The following is a 20,501-nucleotide window of genomic DNA, read 5'->3' as shown; positions in this document are numbered from 1 at the left end:
ATGGTATCTGAATTATATCACAATTTAAAAATGACCCCATTTCTTCTCCAGCTACCACCCCATCTTTTCTCTCCCCGTGAAGTAAAACTCCTCAAAAGACTTACCACATGCTCGGCCTCCAGTCTCTCTCCCCGCAGGCTCCACCCACAGCAATCGGGCTCTCACTAACCTTACCACTCTCCCCCAGTCTCTCTCTCTAGTCCTTACCCTACTAAACTCCTCAACTAATCTTAAAACCAGAAATAAAATACCCTCCATAGCACCAGCCTACTTCTACTCAATAAAAGCCTGCTGACTGAACTGAATAAATGAATGATAATAAACACAGGCTGAGCTCTCTATTTAGTTTTTTTAATTTAGGAAGAAGAGAGAAAACAGAAACACTTCTAACATCTATTCTAATCCCTAAAACACTTTTTGTTTTTCATCTAAAACATGGGCCTCCTATCATAATACTGCAAACAAAATTATTCAGCAATCTAAATACCACTGTTTGAGTCTCCCACAAACAGTTCATTCACCTTAAACACAGCAACCTTCAATACCAGAAAGCACTGAAAAGCAGCTGAAAATTCTAACGCCAGCACTAAATATGCGAGAGAGCAATTCAGAGCTTAACTCTTGCTCATCAGAACAAAACAACGTACAATTTTTAAAAGTACAACTAAAACACAGTTACTCAAAGACATTACGTACTCAAGTAAAATAACTAAAAGGTTATAAAAGTAACAAGGATCTTCAGACTTTGGATTACCTGTTCCATAGAAGGACAAGCAATGATCTGGACATCTTCAGGGCTGAACTCTTCCTTTAACAAGACATGGAACTTCTGGAAGACTTGCTGAATATTATTCTTAGAAAGAAGAAGAGGCAATCATTATTACATGAGTCACTGAAAACATATTCAGTCTTCTTAAATATGAATAACTAAGAAAGTTAAATCTTGCTATGTGCCAAAACAAGTGGAGGAAATGTATCTTCTAGGGCATTACCAAAGACGTTCAATTTGCATTAATATTTCACATGCAAGCACTACCTGTCTAAGACTTATCAGATAATACTTACTGGAAAAACTAAACTCTAGCAAGCCTTGTCCCCCGCAGAGAACAGTAACAGTCTTCTGCAGCAACTTCTTCCACAGGAGATAATAAAGTTCCCAAACACATAAAATGTACTTTAAAAATCAACCAACGCCTTGGGTAAAGATGTGAGCTCAACACAGAGCTGGAAGCTATGAGTACTAAATTTGCTCTGACATTTAATCCCTCCATGGCCGCTGCAAGCCATTTATTTCCGCTACTCACCAGTAAAATGGGACATAATTCCTGAAATGCTGTTCTTTCACAAGTGCTGGGCCCCATCTCATGTGAGGGTCTGATTACTTATTTATTCATTTACTGATTTCTACTTTTAGGTAGAAATTACCCTTGTGCCACAGGTAACCATAAGGAAATTAAGACAAAATGAGGGCTGGGGGCGAGGTCGGGGAGATATAATCAGACAGATGCATGCTTTGTAAGTCTTTCAAGAATCACAGTGCTTTTTAGTCAACTGTACTAGAATAGTAGACCAACATTTCAAAATGTTTACAGGAAGAGGAAAATGGTACACAAGGCAAGAATACTCCAAGAGACGGGCCAACATTCAAAGAGATGATCATGACACTCACCCTAACTGGCTTAAACAGGACGAACTCAGTATCTTTATTGGATAGGTACAATGACATACTTCTCAACGTCAGGGGCAGCTTTGCTTTTATTGTCTTGTAGGCACTTGCCACAAGGTCACTGACTTTTGCTGGAAAGAAATTAACCTCCTTAGTATCACAAATAAAAACAGAAGAAACATTTCCATTTTAATTCAGAGGGGAATAAAAGGAGAGAAAAATAGCAAAAGTAGACTCTTTACTTCCCCAAAGAATTTCTTTCCCTTTTCTTATTTATTTATCAAGTTTAATCACAAGCCCTATAAACATTCATTAAGTACCTACTGTATACAAAATTCTAACCCCATGGGCTAAACAGCAAAAGAATCCTGCCCCCCCACCCCACCCCCAGCCATGGCTCAGGACATTCATAGGGATAGTAATATGGTGCCTTCGGCATTTGGAGATAAGGTGTAAGGTGAAATAAAAGGTCATTTGCAGAGAAGCACTAGTAAGAATTACTTCGTAAGGATTTGTAGAACTGACTCACAGTAAGAGATGCTCCCTATCTTATGAGATCATTCAGAAAATACCCACACATATTTAATGGGAACTAAAAATCCATTTGTTACGTTCTTATATTGTATTATCAGAAAAGGAAAAGAATTCCAGAAAATTGTAACTGAAATAATTAGTAGCCCAGGTGTAGTGTCTGAAAAGAAGTACAAATGGAAAAGAAGAGTCGTAATCTGTATGAAGTATCTAAAAGAGAAAATTACCTAGAAAGCTATCAAAGAAAAGACTGATTAATAATTTTAAAGATGCTTGACCTCACTCATAATTAAAGAAACGCATATTAAAACAACTGAAATATTTCAGATAGGTAAAAATTACCAAGGTTGTGAATATCCACACTTGGCAGGGGTGTGGGGAAACAGGCACCCTCATCCACCGTTGACGGGAGTATAAACTGTTCACCCTCTTGGAAGGGATATTAGGCAATGTCTAGCAAAACTGAAAATATACACACTCTTTCACTTAACATTTCTACTGCTAGAAATTTGCCTTATGGACATATTTACAAAATACCAAGATATGTGTGTTTATTAAGAGTGTAAGGAAAAACAAACTAAAAATAATTTAAATATCTATTAATAGAATTATTAAAGAAATTATGCTTTAGTGATATATTCTACAGGTCCATTAAATAGAATGGGTACAGCTGGATATGCTGGTATAGAAAGGGCTCCAAGATACAGAATAAGTGGTTTAAAACAAAAGAAAAAAAAAAAGTAAGGGATATTTTGTAAGCAGATAGGGTAAGAGGCCCCTGAAGAAGGAACACCAGGACTGGCTTTCTTAACGTAAGAGAAGCCATTTTGGCCTAAACCATTCTGTGATCTCAGCCTGGCCACAATGCTTGTCCTTTAACAGGTCTCAGTAATTGATGACCTTAAGGGAAGTGAGGGAATGCAGGCACACAGGAAAAGTAATAAGAAACAATAGGTCGGTAATGAAACAGCCCTAGCTCCTCCTCAAGGGATACAGAGAACAATCGGATGCACGTCTTTGAGCTCTGCAGGAACGAAGGCCCCCGTTCGGGTGGAGGATGGAACGATGCCGTTGACCACCGTGACTTCAATTAACTAAAGCTTGGATTCTGTCAACCATTGCCCCGGTTCAATGCTGAATTCTCCTCTCTTCAAGCCCCTTCATGAATACATGTACCCTTAGCTTAAATTTCCCCAATTCTGCCATTCGGGGAGACACTGCTCTGGGAAAGACCCCCGGCGTTCTCCTTCCTCGCTGCTAGTAATAAATCCTTCCTCCTCCCACTCTTTGCCTTGGTTGTGTCTTTTGGCTCAATACCCACCAAGAGGCAAACGCGTTTTTTCAGGTAACAATAGTATAATCTTATTTGTATAACACGTTTCAAGTCCATATATGCTAGAATACACATAATTTTGGGAAAGCCGCCATTAATAGTGGTTACCTTTGAGAGAACTAGTTTAGAGGTGGAGAATAGAATTCTCATTTTATACCTTTCCACAGTTCAAATTTTATACCATGTTAAAAAATTTTTTTTAATTGAGGAGGGTTGTGTAAGAGCAGGGTGAGAAACTGCCAGTGCTCTCAAGAAGAAAGAACAAACAATCCAAGAATCCCTTATTTTTCATAGACAGATGAAAGCTCCTTTGAGACAATGAAGTCCACGGGCTCTGGTCCTATGGTCACTAACACACTTCAGGGATCACTGGTCAGTCTTCGGAGCCCAGTTTTATGTGGAGCCTTGTAAATAAAGTATCCTAATTCTTAAAAAGGTATATTTCCCAGAGTAATTAACAAATTGGCATCCTAACTATAACTCAATCTCATGAGTTTAGCATGGAATGACCCCAAGAAGGTGATCAAGTCTGCATGAACCACTAACCCCGGGTTCTGGGGGCCCAAGATAAGTTTCTAGACTGTCCCTGGTGCTCCCACCCCAAAGACTTAAAAATCTTTGACATTTAAGTGTGGGCTTCTCGTATTACAGATCAAGAAAAAGCAACTCCATAGCTCCTTGAGGCTAAATGAGACGGAAGATACAACAACAAGGTAAACTGAAGTGTCGCTGCTCCATTTGCCAGGATCTCCTCACTTAGAAAGAAACAAAATGTTTTAAATGACAAAACAGCAAGCCCTATTTCATCTAGTCTTTCTGTCGGTTTCCTTTCATCTACTCCTGCTTTACTAATGACAATTCTAGTAATACTTAAGAGCACAATACACCTAACACTAGGAGATCTATCAGGACTCCACTTGAGAAAATGACAGCGCCTATTTTGAGAAGAGAATCTTCCCAAAGGGGAAAGAAAATACATTAATTACGCATCAAGCCCCTGGGCTTAGCTGTACTAACTATACTTATGACAATTTGGTGGTTTCTACCTATTTTAAGAGAGATTTATTGCACCCAAGAGTTTCATTTACATTAACGTTCAAAATAAAATCAGGTCCTATTTCTAAATAAGCTCTGTAAATGACAAACCTTGAGCCAATAGCCCAATTAATCCAAAGATGATTAGAATTCCTTCTAGAATCAGTGCTGAGTTACAGCCTGACAAGCCTGCTCCTGACCCTGAGGGGTCAGAACAAGTGATTACTACCAGGCTCACTATGGTTAGAATTTCCAGTATTGTCAGTAAAAGACTCTGGTTTTCTGTCTCTTGACAGAATATACTACTGCATGAAGGATGCTCTCTGTCCTTTAGTAAGATGGCAAAGATTTCAATCTCATATACAACACAAAGGTTTAAAATAATAAAGTCAGTATAATATTCACTGTCTCCATCACAGTAAACAAAAGGCCTAAAGCATGTCACAAAGTTTATTTGCAAAATAAAGCAAATCAATGCAAATCTATATTGACATCATCAAAGTTCACATGACAAATTTTTGAAATAAAATCCTGCCTTCCATTCAAATACCAGTGATAATTCTCTATGCTTACAAATCTTCCTAGGAGATACATAGCTACTCTTACAACTTCTTTGTTCTACTTCAACTTCAAGTTAACCTGAGGCACTAATAAAAATAACTGAAAATTTTAGAATGGCCTCAATTCTTTTTCCCAAAAGAAATAAATACCTGACAGACATGCATTCTTTCATTATGGGAAACCAATCACGTTAAAAACCTAATTCCAGTTTTGGGTGCCTGTAGACAGTCAATTTTTTATGGATGCTAAACCAGAATCATTCTTTGAATCTCTCTCACTATGAGCAAAAAGCTTCCTATCAACTTGGACACAGCTCACCCATAATTAAAACACTGATTCTTTCGGCATCTTGCCCTTCTTAGTTTCAAAGGATCTCTATCACAATATGGGCCAGGGAATGGCCAGAAGTATCAATCTAACAAAATGATTTATTCTGGTTTAATGACAACTTAAAATGTCACAACATGAACCAAAAATAACCCACAAAACTAGTCGTGATTTTCAATGTCTAATGTTAAAGAGGGAAAAAAACACCTTCTAGCACAAAAAAATTTACATTTAGGAAAGAGTTAAGACTGGAAACAGCTCCAGCACTTCTGCCAATCAGTGATAGAGCCTGCCAACTCCTAAATGACACCACAGTTTTATAATTCTTTTCAAACACTCTAAAACATTAAAGAGGATGTAACTTGCTTAAAATGTAATGTCCAACATTTCTTCATATAATACTTGGAAACAGTAGCATTCTCTCCATTAATTTCATACTACCAAACACAGTATTTTCACTCTAAGACAATGAAAATCAAGTGTACAGAAACCATCACACTCAAAGCATTTCCATCTAAGCCATATTTTATTTTTAACTGTGTGTGTGTGTATGTATATGTATGTATTGATGTATGTATGCATGTGTGTGTGTGTGTGTGTGTGTGTGTATATATTTTTTAATTCTTCCTTTCTTGGGATGCTTGTTGAAATGCAAGTCGTGTTGGCTCAATTAAGACCTGTCAGCTCCAAAATGAATCTTGCGTTAACCTAAACCACAGCAGGAAAGTAGGAAGTAGGAAACCAACTTCAAGCTGTCGGAGCACGGCTATATAAATGCAAATTAACTGACATCCTAAAAAAAGAAATCCCAAACAGTAAAACGTGGGTACCTGGTTGAGCCCAAGGCTGCTGAGAGAGAGTATACTTGGGTCCTCCCTGACTGGCCATTGTGTTTAGTGCTGAAACCTAGTAGAGGGGACAAAAGGAAAAAAGTTTCATTTCACTGATGACAAATTAAACTAGTTCTGCTCTCATAATATACACCATTTGAACGTATGAAAGCATAATGATAATCAAATGTGCAGCCCTAAAAGAAAATGCATCATATCTCATAGTCCTTTACAACCAATAAAATATTTTAGCAAAACTTCTGTGATTTCAAGGCATACACTGTTTTGCAAAAAGAAAACCATACCAATGTCCTGAGGCATTCAGCCTGAAACATTTCAGGGTAGGAAGACAAAAATGAAGACCAAGAGAAACGTCAACACGAAACAGTCCTCTCTTTCAGTGGACTGTTAGGTTAACATTAAATTACTATCGTATGTTATTAGAAAAATGTCACAGCAGTTGGACAAAATCTCCTTTATATACCTAGAGGGTCCTTTCCTTCGTTACAGGCAGAGAGAATGTTATTTAAAAAAAAAGATTTTCAGATAGCATCAAAAAGCACATTTGACTAGCCAGTGTTCTAGGTACAAGAATTGGATGCCCACCCTCTATTCACCTCTCAGCATCAGTACAGAGAAGCAAAACCATACATTTAGCTTTCGGACAAGAATGTTCTTAAGATGGCAAATTACGGTGCGGCTAGGCTGCAGCTAGGGAGTGTGAAGGACAGAAATGCACAAAACAGCTGTAAAAAATGGGCTGCTAGGTGCCAACGGTCCAGGCCATAACATGTTGGCCTCAGCAGATAGTCTCATTAGAAAAACCTGAACACCAACTTTTTAGATTTCTCATAAAGAAGGCCACACAAATACTTAGGCAGAGGATGGGCACAGACAGGATATAATGTTAACTCAGGCCTCTTCAGCCCTCTCTCTATTTCTACCGAGTTCATATTCCTGGACCACTCTAGGCCTTTGCTCATGTTGCCATGTAGATAAAATCACCCCTTTCCACTGTCACTCAATTCCTCTCTACGTCTTTACTTTTTATTGTGAGATGCAGCTTTTAAAAGTGAGTCATACATACGATTATAGGTTAGACAATGCTAAAGAAAAACATGTTCATGTTTAGTGTATATTATCCCAAATATTTCCCAACGTAAATATATAAACATGCTAATGTGTCTACATTTACAAAAGTAGGAACACAGTGCTCTAAAAACTTTTTTCTCCACTTAAATCTAAATCCTGGACATTTTTCTGTATCTAATTGTTATGCTTTAATAGTAATGGCTGGCTGTATGCCACTGATTGTTCCAGAATTTAACCAATTTCATAAAGACATATATTGTATATAACTATTTTTATACTAAAAGCAAATACAAACTTGTATACTCATCTCTATTTACTACCTAGATAATATACTTATCTTTAAGTTAAACCTCAAGGAGAATTTTCTTCAGAAGTTTTCCCCAATTAGCCCCATCGTTTTTAAAACCCTACAGGATGAAGACAGACCCATTGTCTCATAATGACATTGCTGTATACATCTTAATGTTTACATATTTTCCATCTTGAATTCCCATTAGGTTATAACTCCTTGTGAACAGAAATTAAATTTATAGGTCAAATTCTATTACACACACTATGCTGAGGAAAAAAAATTAATTTGTAGTGTTGCTGAGGAAATTAATAACACTTCAGAGGGAACATTAAGAATAAACTTGCAATACTTTAGCAAACTGCTTGAGAGGAATACAAGTCTGAGTTTTTAGCATAAACTGGTCCCACAAGGGGAAACACTTTTAGCTTAGCTATAAACATGAAATTATACTTCCTTTAAAATGCTTTCATTCAGATTTTTTGCAAAAGCAAAATCTTCACTGCAAATCTGTCACATTTTACTATAAAATAACACTTCTTCAAGCACTGACGATGTATGTTTATATATATAAAATCATCTTTCGGTCCCCATAATAACCTTAAGTAGGGAGGAAGGATGCAATAGCTATCTCCACTGTAGAGATTAGAAACTGAGGCTTGGAGAAGCTAAGTGACCACTACCATCCCAGTCAGGAGGTGCAGAGCTCAGCTTTCCTGCCTCGAAATGCTATGCTCTTTCTACTACACCCAAGACGATTCCAAGCCCTACTTAAGAGTTTGTTTCAAGCAACATTTAGTACAATAAAATTCTAGGACATAAAAAAAGTATCGACAGTTTTTTAGTTTTAGAAAATAACTGACCCAAATGTTTTGATATGAACCGCCACCCCCAACACTTAGAGAACAGTATTACACTCCCTAGGGCCATTCAAATACTGAGAGAAAAGATTATTTTTCAAGGAGCAAGAAACAAGGCAATAGTTCTTCTAGAACCATTTTCTTGTTCTCAAGAAATTTCATTATTTTATAAAATAAAATTTTATAATTTTATTGTTCTCAAGAAATTTCATTAACTGCATCTCAAAAAAGAGAGCTCAAGGAAGGAGCTACATAAACAAAAAAGCCAATTTACAACAGGTGAAAGGGGACCAGAATCACACCTGGAGGCTTCAGGCTCAATAAACAAGTCTTCTGACAACCTAAGAACGTTCTCTATACACTCTCACAGCTTGTTTTATTAGGCAAACCTATATATATTTCAAAAATCAGTCCAAACTTAGAAACAAGCTGAGGACATTATGTTGATGAAGCTTACATCCAAATAGCAAATACTGAGACCTACAAGCATACATCCAAATGAAAGATGAAATACTGTTTCCTTTCTGTATCTATGGATACTGCTTTTCCTGTGATCATTTATCAAGGTACAAGAACTGGCTGCCTTACAATGCCAATTATAATAAAAGGGGTATAAGATTCTGCACTTGCACAATTACCTTTAAAGAAAATTATTTTAAGGTTTTAAAATCATTTACTCTGTCTCTGCTATTCAGAATACTAGTAACATTGACCCGGTGAAACGTGAAAAATGTTTGGTCCACAAACTCTAAGAAATAATGTCTTAAATGATCACGTATATCTGTATGAACTCTAGTGCTTACAATGCACGTGTGCGTGCTTGTGCGTGTGTGTGCATATATATCTTTACCTCTGACCCACTCTATGCCAACAGGACAGGGGAAGAAACCTAAATTTGGAATAAGATAACATAAAAGGGATGCCGGGTCCTCTAAGCCGTAGTATCTACTAAAGATTCTCACTGAACAGTAAGGAGCAGTGAGGGACCAGGGTTGTAAAAGGAAACATGAGGCAACTGTGAATAATCTGAGTAAGGTCAACATAGAGTGAGCAGATAGAGGCGGGTGAGGGAGAACGGCTTCTCAGTGATCAGGGGCAGGGCCTTTCCCTCTCCCAGTCCCATACTGAGAGAAGTATAAAAAGAGGTGCATGAACAGCTATACAGGGGTCCCTGCTACAGACGTGTAGCATGTCCATGGAGGGCCATTACATAATTCAGACTTGGAATACATATTTTCTACATAAACCTCTAATTTTTAAAGAATGTTCGTAGTGTCCAGAATCTTCCAAATGCCCAGAGTTATACCAGATTTACCAAATTTATACTAAGGTCAACTTGGACAACTACCATCAGTGAATTTTCATTCTCTTGACTTCTAGGAAAACTGTGCTTTTCTAGAAAAAACCCTTTAATGGCAGATTTCATTATAACCAACTTGCTTATATCAGAAGGTTCGTTCTGCTGCTCTGTTATTGCAAAATATTAATCTACAGTATTTCCCACCAGTGGGTGCTCTCCCCAAAATACTACAATCTACAAACTAGTTTTCCATGAGGACAATTTCAGTAAAAACTATGATGACTGGTTTGTAACTTACAAAATATCCATACTTGCACCATTTTTTTTTAATCAAAAAGCTGGGAGAAAACATTTACACCACCCTCCTTTTATATTTCTGTGGTGGGGAAAAACACACACACACACATTCCAAATACTTGATGAATGGGCTAAAAGCCACTAAACAAGTAATATACCTCAATGATAAATAATAGTTTAACATTTCTATATTTGCTTTTTTGGTATCATTTCTTACTTTCAAAAACTAATATCTTCTGTCTTTATCACAGGACCCAGCAACAAGTTACCAATGTCTCCCCAGTTAAGACTTAGATAAGTAAATTTGAGAAAGAGGGCTGTCATATTTTTATTCTTTTTTAATGTCCTCTAACACAAGTCTGGACAGACAGTAGAGGCTTAATAAATGAAAGTTCACTTCAAGACTTCTTAAAGATCTTTATGAGGTAAGTCCTTAGTAACAACACTTAGGTTTTTTAAAAAAATGATTATGTTGCAACAGGAAAAGTCAAAACTGCCATGATCTGATTTTGCCTTTGCTGGCATTTGCCAGTTGATGGATTCTAGCTAGGAGACAGAGAAATAGACAGATTATTAAAAATCCATATGTCTGGTAATTAACAATGCAATGATATAAAATCTTCAATTCTCAATTATCTACACAAAATGAAAGGGAAAAATAGTATGTAAAACAAAGAGGAAAATAAATCACCCATTTAAGTAACAGGAAACCCTGATAGACAGGACTGTGATTACTGCCACGCAGGTCCTAATCCAGGAAAAGTGAGAGTCCCAGACCACATGCAGGTCCCTACAATGTGGATAAAGAGAACAGAGCTAACCAGAGGTCTGCTATAACTAACTTTGCAATATTTGCACACTTTCTCTTAAAACTGAAAAACTCTGCAAGCATACCTAAAAGTCCAAACCAAAAAGCTTCCATAATAGGGAACACGGTGATTTCTTAGACAGAATCATTAAGACATGGGTTTACTGTCTTTTTCTTTTTTTAAAAAAATAAATTTATTTTATTTATTTATTTTTGGCTGTGTTGGGTCTTCAGTGCTGCGTGCGGGCTTTTTCTAGTTGTGGCGAGCGGGGGCTACTCTTCGTTGCGGTGCGTGGGCTTCTCATTGCGGTGGCTTCTCTTGTTGCGGAGCACGGGCTCTAGGCGCGCGGGCTTCAGTAGTTGCGGCACGCGGACTCAGTAGTTGTGGCTCACGGGCTCTAGAGAGCAAGTTCAGTAGTTGTGGCGCACGGGCTTAGTTGCTCCGCGGCATGTGGGGTCTTCCGGGACCAGGGCTCGAACCCGTGTCCCCTGCATTGTCAGGCAGATTCTTAACCACTGCGCCACCCCTACTGTTTCCTTCTGCCAAGGTTTTCATAAGAGGGTAATTCAAAATGCAATCTAGGGGCTTCCCTGGTGGCGCAGTGGTTAAGAATCCCTGACAATGCAGGGGACACGGGTTCGAGCCCTGGTCCCGGAAGATCCCACATGCCGCGGAGCAACTAAGCCCGTGCGCCACAACTACTGAACTTGCTCTCTAGAGCCCGTGAGCCACAACTACTGAGTCCGCGTGCCGCAACTACTGAAGCCCGCGCGCCTAGAGCCCGTGCTCCGCAACAAGAGAAGCCACCGCAATGAGAAGCCCACGCACCGCAACGAAGAGTAGCCCCCGCTCGCCACAACTAGAAAAAGCCCGCACGCAGCACTGAAGACCCAACACAGCCAAAAATAAATAAATTAATTAATTAAATAAATTAAAAATGGATTTCTATTAAAAAAACAAACAAACAAAAAGAAAACAAAATGCAATCTAGGGAAGAATTCACAATTACCCAATATGCACCAAGGTCTATACCTTTGTCAGGAACTCCTCCAGCTGCTCTACGAACAGCTTGGTCTGTTGCTGAATAAACTGCTCACAGGCCGATTTCAGATGACGGTCTACATCTTTTTTAGAGTCAAGATAATGTTCTCTTATCTCAGGAGTACCCTTAAAGAGAAGATGACAGTTTCCTCCTGTTTTTATGTGCCTAGAAATTACCAGACATGTAAAAAATATCGTTTATCTCCCACCACCAAGAAAACAGACTCCTTCTCACCTCCAACAAGAACTCTATCAAGGCATTGTTGCTATTCAGCCTAAAAAATCTTGGAACAGTCATAGGATTCAGGATTTTAAATGCTGCATCTGTGAAACAAAATTACTCATCCAGTGAACATGTACAGTTTCAACAAGAAGCCAAGTTCCTATTTCAGTGTGTAAACATATACTAGTTCTCTATTACCACAGAGCAAGAGGGGTTTCATTTCCACCAAGTCACCTCCACGAGTGGATAAGGTTAGTGCCAACAACGGCTACAGCACTCACACACAATTATCTTCTAGAACTCAGAATTGCAAAATGACTATTAATCACAATTATTCATTTATAGAAAAAAAGAAAAAGGATAAATGGTAATCAATACCTTAAAATTTCACTGCTTTACTTTTATGATGCTAAATAGGTTTTTTAAGAAAAATTCATATACTTACCCAGCTTCCTTTGTTTAAGATCTGGCTGGCACAGAAATTTATTCATTTGAAGCAGAGAATAAACTAATGTGTCAGCCAGAAGAAAAACACCAAAAGGACATATTTACCCCTTAACCTCCAGACTAATTAGAGTCTTTGCAAAGTACAAATAGGTCTCATTGATGTTCAAATGCAATAAGGTATAACGTTAGTCATGAGAGGTTAGAGGCTTAAAAGTAAAGATAGCAAGTATTATTAAGTGATAGTCAGAAAAGATCATTTCTTCGCTTTGCCTTGGCAGGCTGGAGAAAGCAAAGCATGAAATGCTTCCAACACTGGTTTTACAAGAACACACCAGACTGTACTCCCTGCCTTGATCCTGATCTTACTGGGAAAACAAAACACAAACAACACACCTCTCTATCAGATTCAGAGTAAAGCTTTAGTAAATGACTCTTTGTTTCTGCTGTCTTTTCTGTAAGAAACCTGAACAACTGTAGGTGATCATATGGCAGGATTACATAACCCTCATAAGGTTTTAGGGAAAACATACTTTATACCAAAATTTGCCAAAATTTTAGAGTACTTCATTTTCTCACACCTCAGTGGATCTGTAGTAGAACGAAGCAACAAATTATGAATTAGAAAAAATACAAAAGAAAATAGATCAGCCCTGCTTCGTCCCATTACTTAATAAAGTAAGGACTATCAGCGCCTGGCATTCCTCAAGGTTAAGGCACTATTTCCACATGTCACACTGAAAGGAAAGCACAAAATCAACCAGAATGGCTGCATGATGGCAGCCTCCGATGAGAATAAACTAAAAAATTTATGCATTCTGTAAGGGCAAAAGCCAGAAAATCTGGCTGCTGTTTAAAAACAAAATTACAAAGTATATGAATAACATACAGGCTTACTATCTAAATACTAGCAGAGGGCTTCCCTGGTGGCGCAGTGGTTGGGAATCCGCCTGCCAACGCAGGGGACACGGGCTCGAGCCCTGGTCCAGGAAGATCCCACATGCCGCGGAGCAACCAAGGCCGTGCGCCACAACTACTGAGCCTGTGCTCTAGAGCCTGCCAGTCACACCTACTGAAGCCCACGTGCCTAGAGCCCATGCTCCGCAACGAGAGAAGCCACCGCAGTGAGAAGGCCGCGCACCACAACAAAGAGTAGCCCCCGCTCGCCACAACTGGAGGAAGCCCGTGCGCAGCAACGAAGACCCAATGCAGCCAAAAATAAATAAATAAATAAATGTCACCAGAACCAAAAGGTATTCCCTGTGGTGAAAAGGAGAATGCATTAGGAAGAGAAAAAGAATAAGCTGTTTTAATATCACTCATGATGAGACGACTTGGCTCTCAGGTGAGTTAAATCAAGTCCGCTATTTTATAAACACAGTCATTAGGAAAGTAAGAACCTGCTCCTCTTGGAAATCCTATTATGTGGAGTTCCTCTAAACCACAGAATACAGAAAGTAATTTGAATGGCTATGAATTTTCTCAATTCCCCCAATACATAAACGAGAAATTCATTCATTCCATAAACAGACGGCTTAAGGTGTTAGAGCTTAATTCTCTTGGAAATGGTTAAGAAAAGATAAAGTTTAGATAAATTTGTAAGTAATTAAAGGAGATGGATATTTATGGTATATCCTTAACTGTTTAAGATCAACATCTTAGAAAATAACTACTTTGATCTTTTAGAAATCATCACTTGTTAATTCAGTCAGAAACGAACCACCAGGATGGATGAATCACCTTTCCCAAGATGATTCCATGTCTATTACCAACTCAAAGGCCCTATCTACATGATTACTTAACAACCAGCTGATTTAATAATAATACAACTTGAGTTTATTTAAGCACCTTAAGCTTACAAAAGCACTTTAATATGTATTTTCATTTATTTTCACTCTTAATGATATTGATACTCTGGTGAAAGCATCTCAACAAGCGGATTCTGCTTGTTTTACACAGGGTAGGGAAGCTAAAACACACATTTAAGATCACAAGAGCCAGGAAATGATGGGCCAGGCACAGAACCTGACTCAGACTCTTAGATAAGTACTCTTCCTATTTTACCCAGCTGGCTGTCTCAGTTTCTATGAACTAACAAACTCAACGCAATGTTTAAAATCACTCCAATTAGCTGACACTCTTAGGTAGTTATTATAGTGATTTTTCACTTTTTAACTGGTTATGGTAATATGTGGCAGAGTCTAAGAGAGGCAATCCTCTTTTGCAAGCTGAGATGCTCAGATATAGCTCTCTCCATAAAGAAGATCCAGCGAGTTAGATGTAGCTAGGATGCTGACAGGCAACACGCCTAGCAAGCAGAGCATGCATGCAAATTGCAGATGAACATACGACAAACCTATAACCTGTGCTGACACATCAGGTCCAGCACACCCAACTGTGCCAGCCAGGACAACGGAGTACCTCTAGTTTTCTTGAGGTCCAGGGAAATTTCCTTAATGGTGAATTCAGTGTGAAATGGAGCGATCTGTTCACGGAGAATCAAAAGGTGCTTTATTAAGAAAAGCTGTCCATCAATCTGAGTCTAAATTGAAAGACAGAAAAATGGATATTATCACAGATGAAATAAAAATAGGCGCACATAAAACACATGTTATTAATCAACATTCATCTATCTAGGTCTATGGCCCTTAGCCTAACTATATGGTACCAATACTCCTTTGTTGTGCGATGAACTCTTCCCGTATTTCCATGTTAGAATTATCTGGAAAAATCTTGCTTCAAACTCTTACTAACTCTATCACCTGTTCTATTTAGTAAACCCAAGGAAGTAAATCAGACAAAAAGGTTGTAAAGCAACGCATTTAGAAAGAGAAGGCAAATCTACTCTAACCTGGTGCAGAAACAGAAGAAACCACATGGTCCAGTATCAGCACAGAGCAGGAATTAAAAGCTCCAAGTACGAGCACGACTCTGATCTCCCAGGGCTTCCTAGTTTCTCTCAGGAACCTGGCTTTCACTGTTTGGTCAGAGTGGTTTCAATACACAGAGTATCAGAAATACTCATATTTATATAGAAGTACAAAAGGAGCCTCCAAATGCAAAATGATTTGGGGTTACCATTTTGGATTATCCGGCCAGCAACAGAGCACTGACTACCTACACCCCGGAGAGGCCCTGCATTTCCTTCTACCCTCTCAGGACTCATCCACAGAGTCTTGTGAATCAAGCTTAGTTCTCAAGCTCTGACCCAGTCCCAAAATAGTGAATAATCATGGCCCTCATTTCAGAAAAGAGTCTGTATATTAAGAAGAGCTAGGCTATATTTGCTCCTTCTTGCTGCTACTCAAGACGCAATCTTACTTTGAAAATATTTTTAATGAAATTATACTGCATTAGGAAAAGAATAAAGTTGTCCTTCAGTAAGCAATACAGGCATACCTCAGAGACATTACGGGTTTGCTTCCAGACCACTGCAATAAACTAATTATCACAACAAAGCTAGTCACATGAATTTTTTTGGTTTCCCAGTGCATATAAAAGTTACATTTAGGGCTTCCCTGGTGGCGCAGTGGTTAAGAATCCACCTGCCAATGCAGGGGACACGGGTTCGAGCCCTGGCCCAGGAAGATCCCACATGCCGCAGAGCAACTAAGCCCGTGCGCCACAACTCCTGAGCCCGTGCACCTACAGCCCGTGCTCTGCAACAAGAGAAGCCACTGCAATGAGAAGCCCATGCACCACAACTAACAGTAGCCCCCGCTCACCACAACCAGAGAAAGCCCACATGCAGCAACGAACACCCAATGCAGCCAAAAATAAATAAATTTATTTTTTTTAAAAAAAGTTACATTTACACCATACTGTAGTCTATTATGTGTGCAATAGCATTGTCTAAAAAAACAATGTACATAACTTAATTTTAAAATACTTTATTGCTAAAAATGCTAGCCATCTTTAGCGATAAAGTATTTTTAAATAACTATCGTCTGAGCCTTCAACAAGTCGTAACCTTTTTGCAGTAGTAACATCAAAGATCACAGATCACCATAATATAATAATGATATCTGAAATATTGAGAGACTTAACTAAATGTGATACAGACACACTAAATAAGCATATGCTGTTGGAAAAATGGTGCCAATAGACTTGTGCAATGCAGGGTCGCCACAAACCTTCAATTTGTAAAGAACAAAAAAACCCTGCAGTATCTGTGAAGTGCAATGAAGCGAAGCACAATGAGATGAGGTGTGCCTCTATAAACTTTAAAGAGGTTATTAAAGTGACTCTTCTCTGTTCTCTCTCCCTGCCTCCCTCCCTCCTAAATAAACACAGAATCAACATATAAGTACGATTTATTTGATGGAAACTCACTTTGTACTCTGGGACACAGAACATTAGCTAAGTAGGAAAAGCTACACATTTTGAACGCTTGCTCTATTTTCAAAAGAACTAACAGCTCCAATGGAGAAAATGGTATAATACAGATTGAATTTACTGAAGCTGTTGTGATCCAGTTTTGTGTTAGTTTACTGATATACTAGGTACTCAATTTAAGTATGTAAGAAGAATTTCTTGCCCTAAGAAATTCTCTAAGACATTAAGCCATTTTCATTGACCACTTTTTTAAAAGTTGAAAGGCAAAAAGCATAAACTCAGTCATGAAAATAAATTAGCTAATTCTTACCAAATTGAGGGCTTCCTCATACATACTTAAGCACCTTATAATATGAAGGAAACTGAGTTAATAAAAGAGAATAGCCTTACAGGCAATGAGGGCAAAAGACTGAATAATCAAAAGGCTTTTCACTCCCCCCTTTAAAAAGAGGACAGTGGTACAAGAGGACATAAGTATATGAATTTTTTTTTTCAATTAGGTCATTTTTTTCCTCTGATAATCTAAGAAATACATACTCACTGTAAAAAATGTGGAAAGTAAAGGAAGTGTAAGGAAAAGAAAGAAAAAATCATCTATAGTCACCCAAAAGCTTTCACCGTTACTTTTTTTTAACACATATGTCATTACATAAAGTCATAGCGTATATCTGATTTGTATCCTGTGCTTTTTTTTGCCTTAACATATTTAAGTTAAATTTTATTATTTCATTTTTTTAAATTTAATGTCTGTGTAATATTCCACTATATGGAATATACCACAATTTACTTAACTGTTTCCCTAATATTAGACAAGCGTTTCCTAATTCTACCTACCATACCATAAAAAAATGTGAGAGCTCAGACTTGGAAATACTTTTTAAACTTCAACCTGCCTGTCTATAACTTAACTTTCCATTCTCTTCTAGTCCCCCTGTCAAAATTTCATTTCAACTCTCGATTTCATGAATGGGAGCATATGGTGGTCACAAAGATAGAGCTTTTCTATGGTCCCAAATTCTTTTGTGAGGAGATTTCTGTTTTTTGGTTTTAATTTATCTAAAGTCTTGAAGTTAGAAACCAAGTTTATAAACCTGGAAGTCCAGAAAGGTTCACAGGTTTGAAAACTCCCAGCAGCTATGAAATTCTGGCTGGACACACCCCGGACAGCTTCCTCCCTGTAGGTGGCAACAGGTATTCTAAGTGGAGAGCAAGGTAGAGCAGCACTCCGAACCATACCTTCTGAAAAAAGTCTCAGGGGCCATGGGAGAAGCACACGTCAACAGCCTTCAGCCCCAGACCCCTTCTTCTCAATTAAAAACTCTAAGTTACAAAATCATGGCAACTACTTCTAGTCACATAACCCACAGGCCACAACTGCCTGTCTTCCAAACTGACTGGCTGATTCCCTCCAAGTGAGGCCATTCAACTCTTTAAAATGTCATTGCAGGGATGATTATAAATTGCTACATTTCCTTGAAAACACTGTTTTGGTATTTCGAGGAAACAGCAGTCCAGTACCTCCCAGTTGCTAAGGCTAGAACAAGAAACCTTCATCCTATAGAATTTATCACCTAAGTATCGCTTCTGGCACTTTAGCAAAGCTGGCACTCTCAAAAAAAAAAAAAAAAAAAAAAAAAAAAAAGCTGGCACTCTCATATAGAGCAGTCTTTATTGAGCACTAAAGTGAAGTACTAGCTTCTCTCAAAGGGCCTCAAAATTAAATCATATTAAACAAATCCTACTGCCAAAATGGCTTTAAATTTCTGTGCCTGTAAATTAATGCTGCATCCCACAATATTACTATAGGCGATAAGATTTCATCTAACACTCCATCAAACCTTCTTTTTGCTGATAGACTCTGATGCTCCAAGTAACGACTGAACGCAGGCCGCCAAGGCTTCTTGTGATAATCCTTGGAATACTGCCCTCTGGTGAAATAAAAGAGAAACATCACCTTGCAGCACTTCAAAAACAGAAAAAAGGAAAATCATAGGCTCTGAGTACAGCCTGCTTGCCCTCATCTGACGGATTAATTTATTACTACCAGTATTCCTCCTGGAGTTTCCTATTCCCATGCAACCTTTCTAGACCAGCACATAGTTTCCTAATTTGCATCTCCCAAAACACTCATGTGAACCTTCCACAATATTTCCTGAGCACCTATTTCATGCAGCTCTGTGCTAGATGCTGGAAGTACAGTGGTAGGTTCACAAGGCAGATGTGATTCTGACCTCATGGAGCCCTCACTCCAGCATGATCTCATGTTACAGGCTATTTCTTAGATACATAAAACCAACTTTATAACAAGGCCTCGGTAGGAATTCCCTGGCAGTCCAGTGGTTAGGACTCTGAGCTTCCACTCCCTGGTCAGGGAACTAAGATCCCGCATGCCACGTAGCACGGCCAAAAAAAAAAAAGCCTCAGTAAATCCACTTCTAAAAATGTACCCCAAGTAAAATCAGTACTGTATTCTAAGATTCATGCACATGGCTCTTCATCACAATATTATTTAAAACAGCAAAAAAACCTGGAAATAACTTAAATGTTCAATGATAGGAGGCTGACAAATAAAATACTAGTAAATCTAAATTATAGAACACTGTGCATGAAATCAAAGAATGCTAAATAGGAGGTGGTGCAATTCTTATAAAACATAATTAAGTAAAAACAAAATCAGGTTACAAAATAGAATGTGAAGCATGATTAATTTAATTCTGCCATTTCTATATCTTCCTAGAGGTGTGGGATGTTGGTCTCAGAAGGGACTCCTGTCAGTTCCCTTGGAACTGATGGATGGGTAGGAGCAAAATTTTTATTATTAGGCCCTGTTCTGGGCTCTGGGCTCATACCTGATGCTTTATTCTCTTTTTGTACCGCTTCCCTAACTTCTGTTTCTCATGAGGCTACTGTATAGTAAGAAGAGATGAGGGCTGCCTCTTGCTAGGAAGACCGAATATGCGCAGCTTAGATTGAGGCCCTCTCTCCTGCTCAGCCTTGATGGGGTTTTCATTGGATTTGTCTCTCCTCACCTTTGATTGGTAAGACAGAGAGGGAGAAGATTTGGATGCAAGCTAGGTGAAAATGTAATGGGCAGGCCTAGGGCAGAAAATAAAAACAGGCAGAGTAACGTCCTTGGGCCTACCTCCTGTGGCTAAAGTTCCTGTTAAGCACCTAAGAGACTTCACCAGGGTCTGTGATGACAATGGCTTCTATGTGGAATGTGGCTCTGCATTATTTCCCTGGGGATCCTGGCTCCACTGTAGGAAGTTTCTGAATCCCAACCTAACACCATCATTCAATACACCTCCTGGGGGGACCTGGGGAAGAAAAATTGCCAATGTCCAAACCCCCCTCTGGAAGAGATCTCAGCAGCTGGGCAGAAGGCTGAGACATCTAATTCTGCAGAGGTGATCTGGCCTCACCCCTAAAAGTCCCAGAACTGAGCCAAAGGCACTTTCTGGTTGAATTTCAAAATCTCCAAGCACAAACTCCAGTAACGATGCAGTTTAAAACACACACCAAGTCGTG

General features: G+C 38.7%; 1 protein-coding gene across 3 annotated transcripts in view; it reads right to left on the bottom strand.

The window, feature by feature from the left end:
- Positions 1-20,501, bottom strand: part of COG3 (component of oligomeric golgi complex 3) — a 57,375-nt gene that overhangs the window by 5,982 nt on the left and 30,892 nt on the right. For 2 of the 3 annotated variants that reach the window (XM_004274578.4, XM_033436780.2), the window contains 7 exons: positions 18,812-18,901; positions 15,060-15,180; positions 12,207-12,295; positions 11,963-12,097; positions 6,284-6,359; positions 1,670-1,797; positions 755-853 (listed from right to left, as the gene is read on the bottom strand). In XM_004274578.4, the coding sequence (XP_004274626.1) occupies positions 755-853; positions 1,670-1,797; positions 6,284-6,359; positions 11,963-12,097; positions 12,207-12,295; positions 15,060-15,180; positions 18,812-18,901 (738 nt within the window). Of the gene's footprint in view, positions 1-754; positions 854-1,669; positions 1,798-6,283; positions 6,360-11,962; positions 12,098-12,206; positions 12,296-15,059; positions 15,181-18,811; positions 18,902-20,501 lie in introns of those variants that run through there. The other variant, XM_033436779.2, reaches the window with a different exon arrangement.

The sequence above is a fragment of the Orcinus orca genome, chromosome 18, assembly GCF_937001465.1.
Source record: "Orcinus orca chromosome 18, mOrcOrc1.1, whole genome shotgun sequence".
NCBI lineage: Eukaryota > Metazoa > Chordata > Mammalia > Artiodactyla > Delphinidae > Orcinus > Orcinus orca.
The sequence above is the reverse complement of the archived record's forward strand: the minus strand, read 5'-3'. Positions and strand labels throughout refer to the sequence as shown.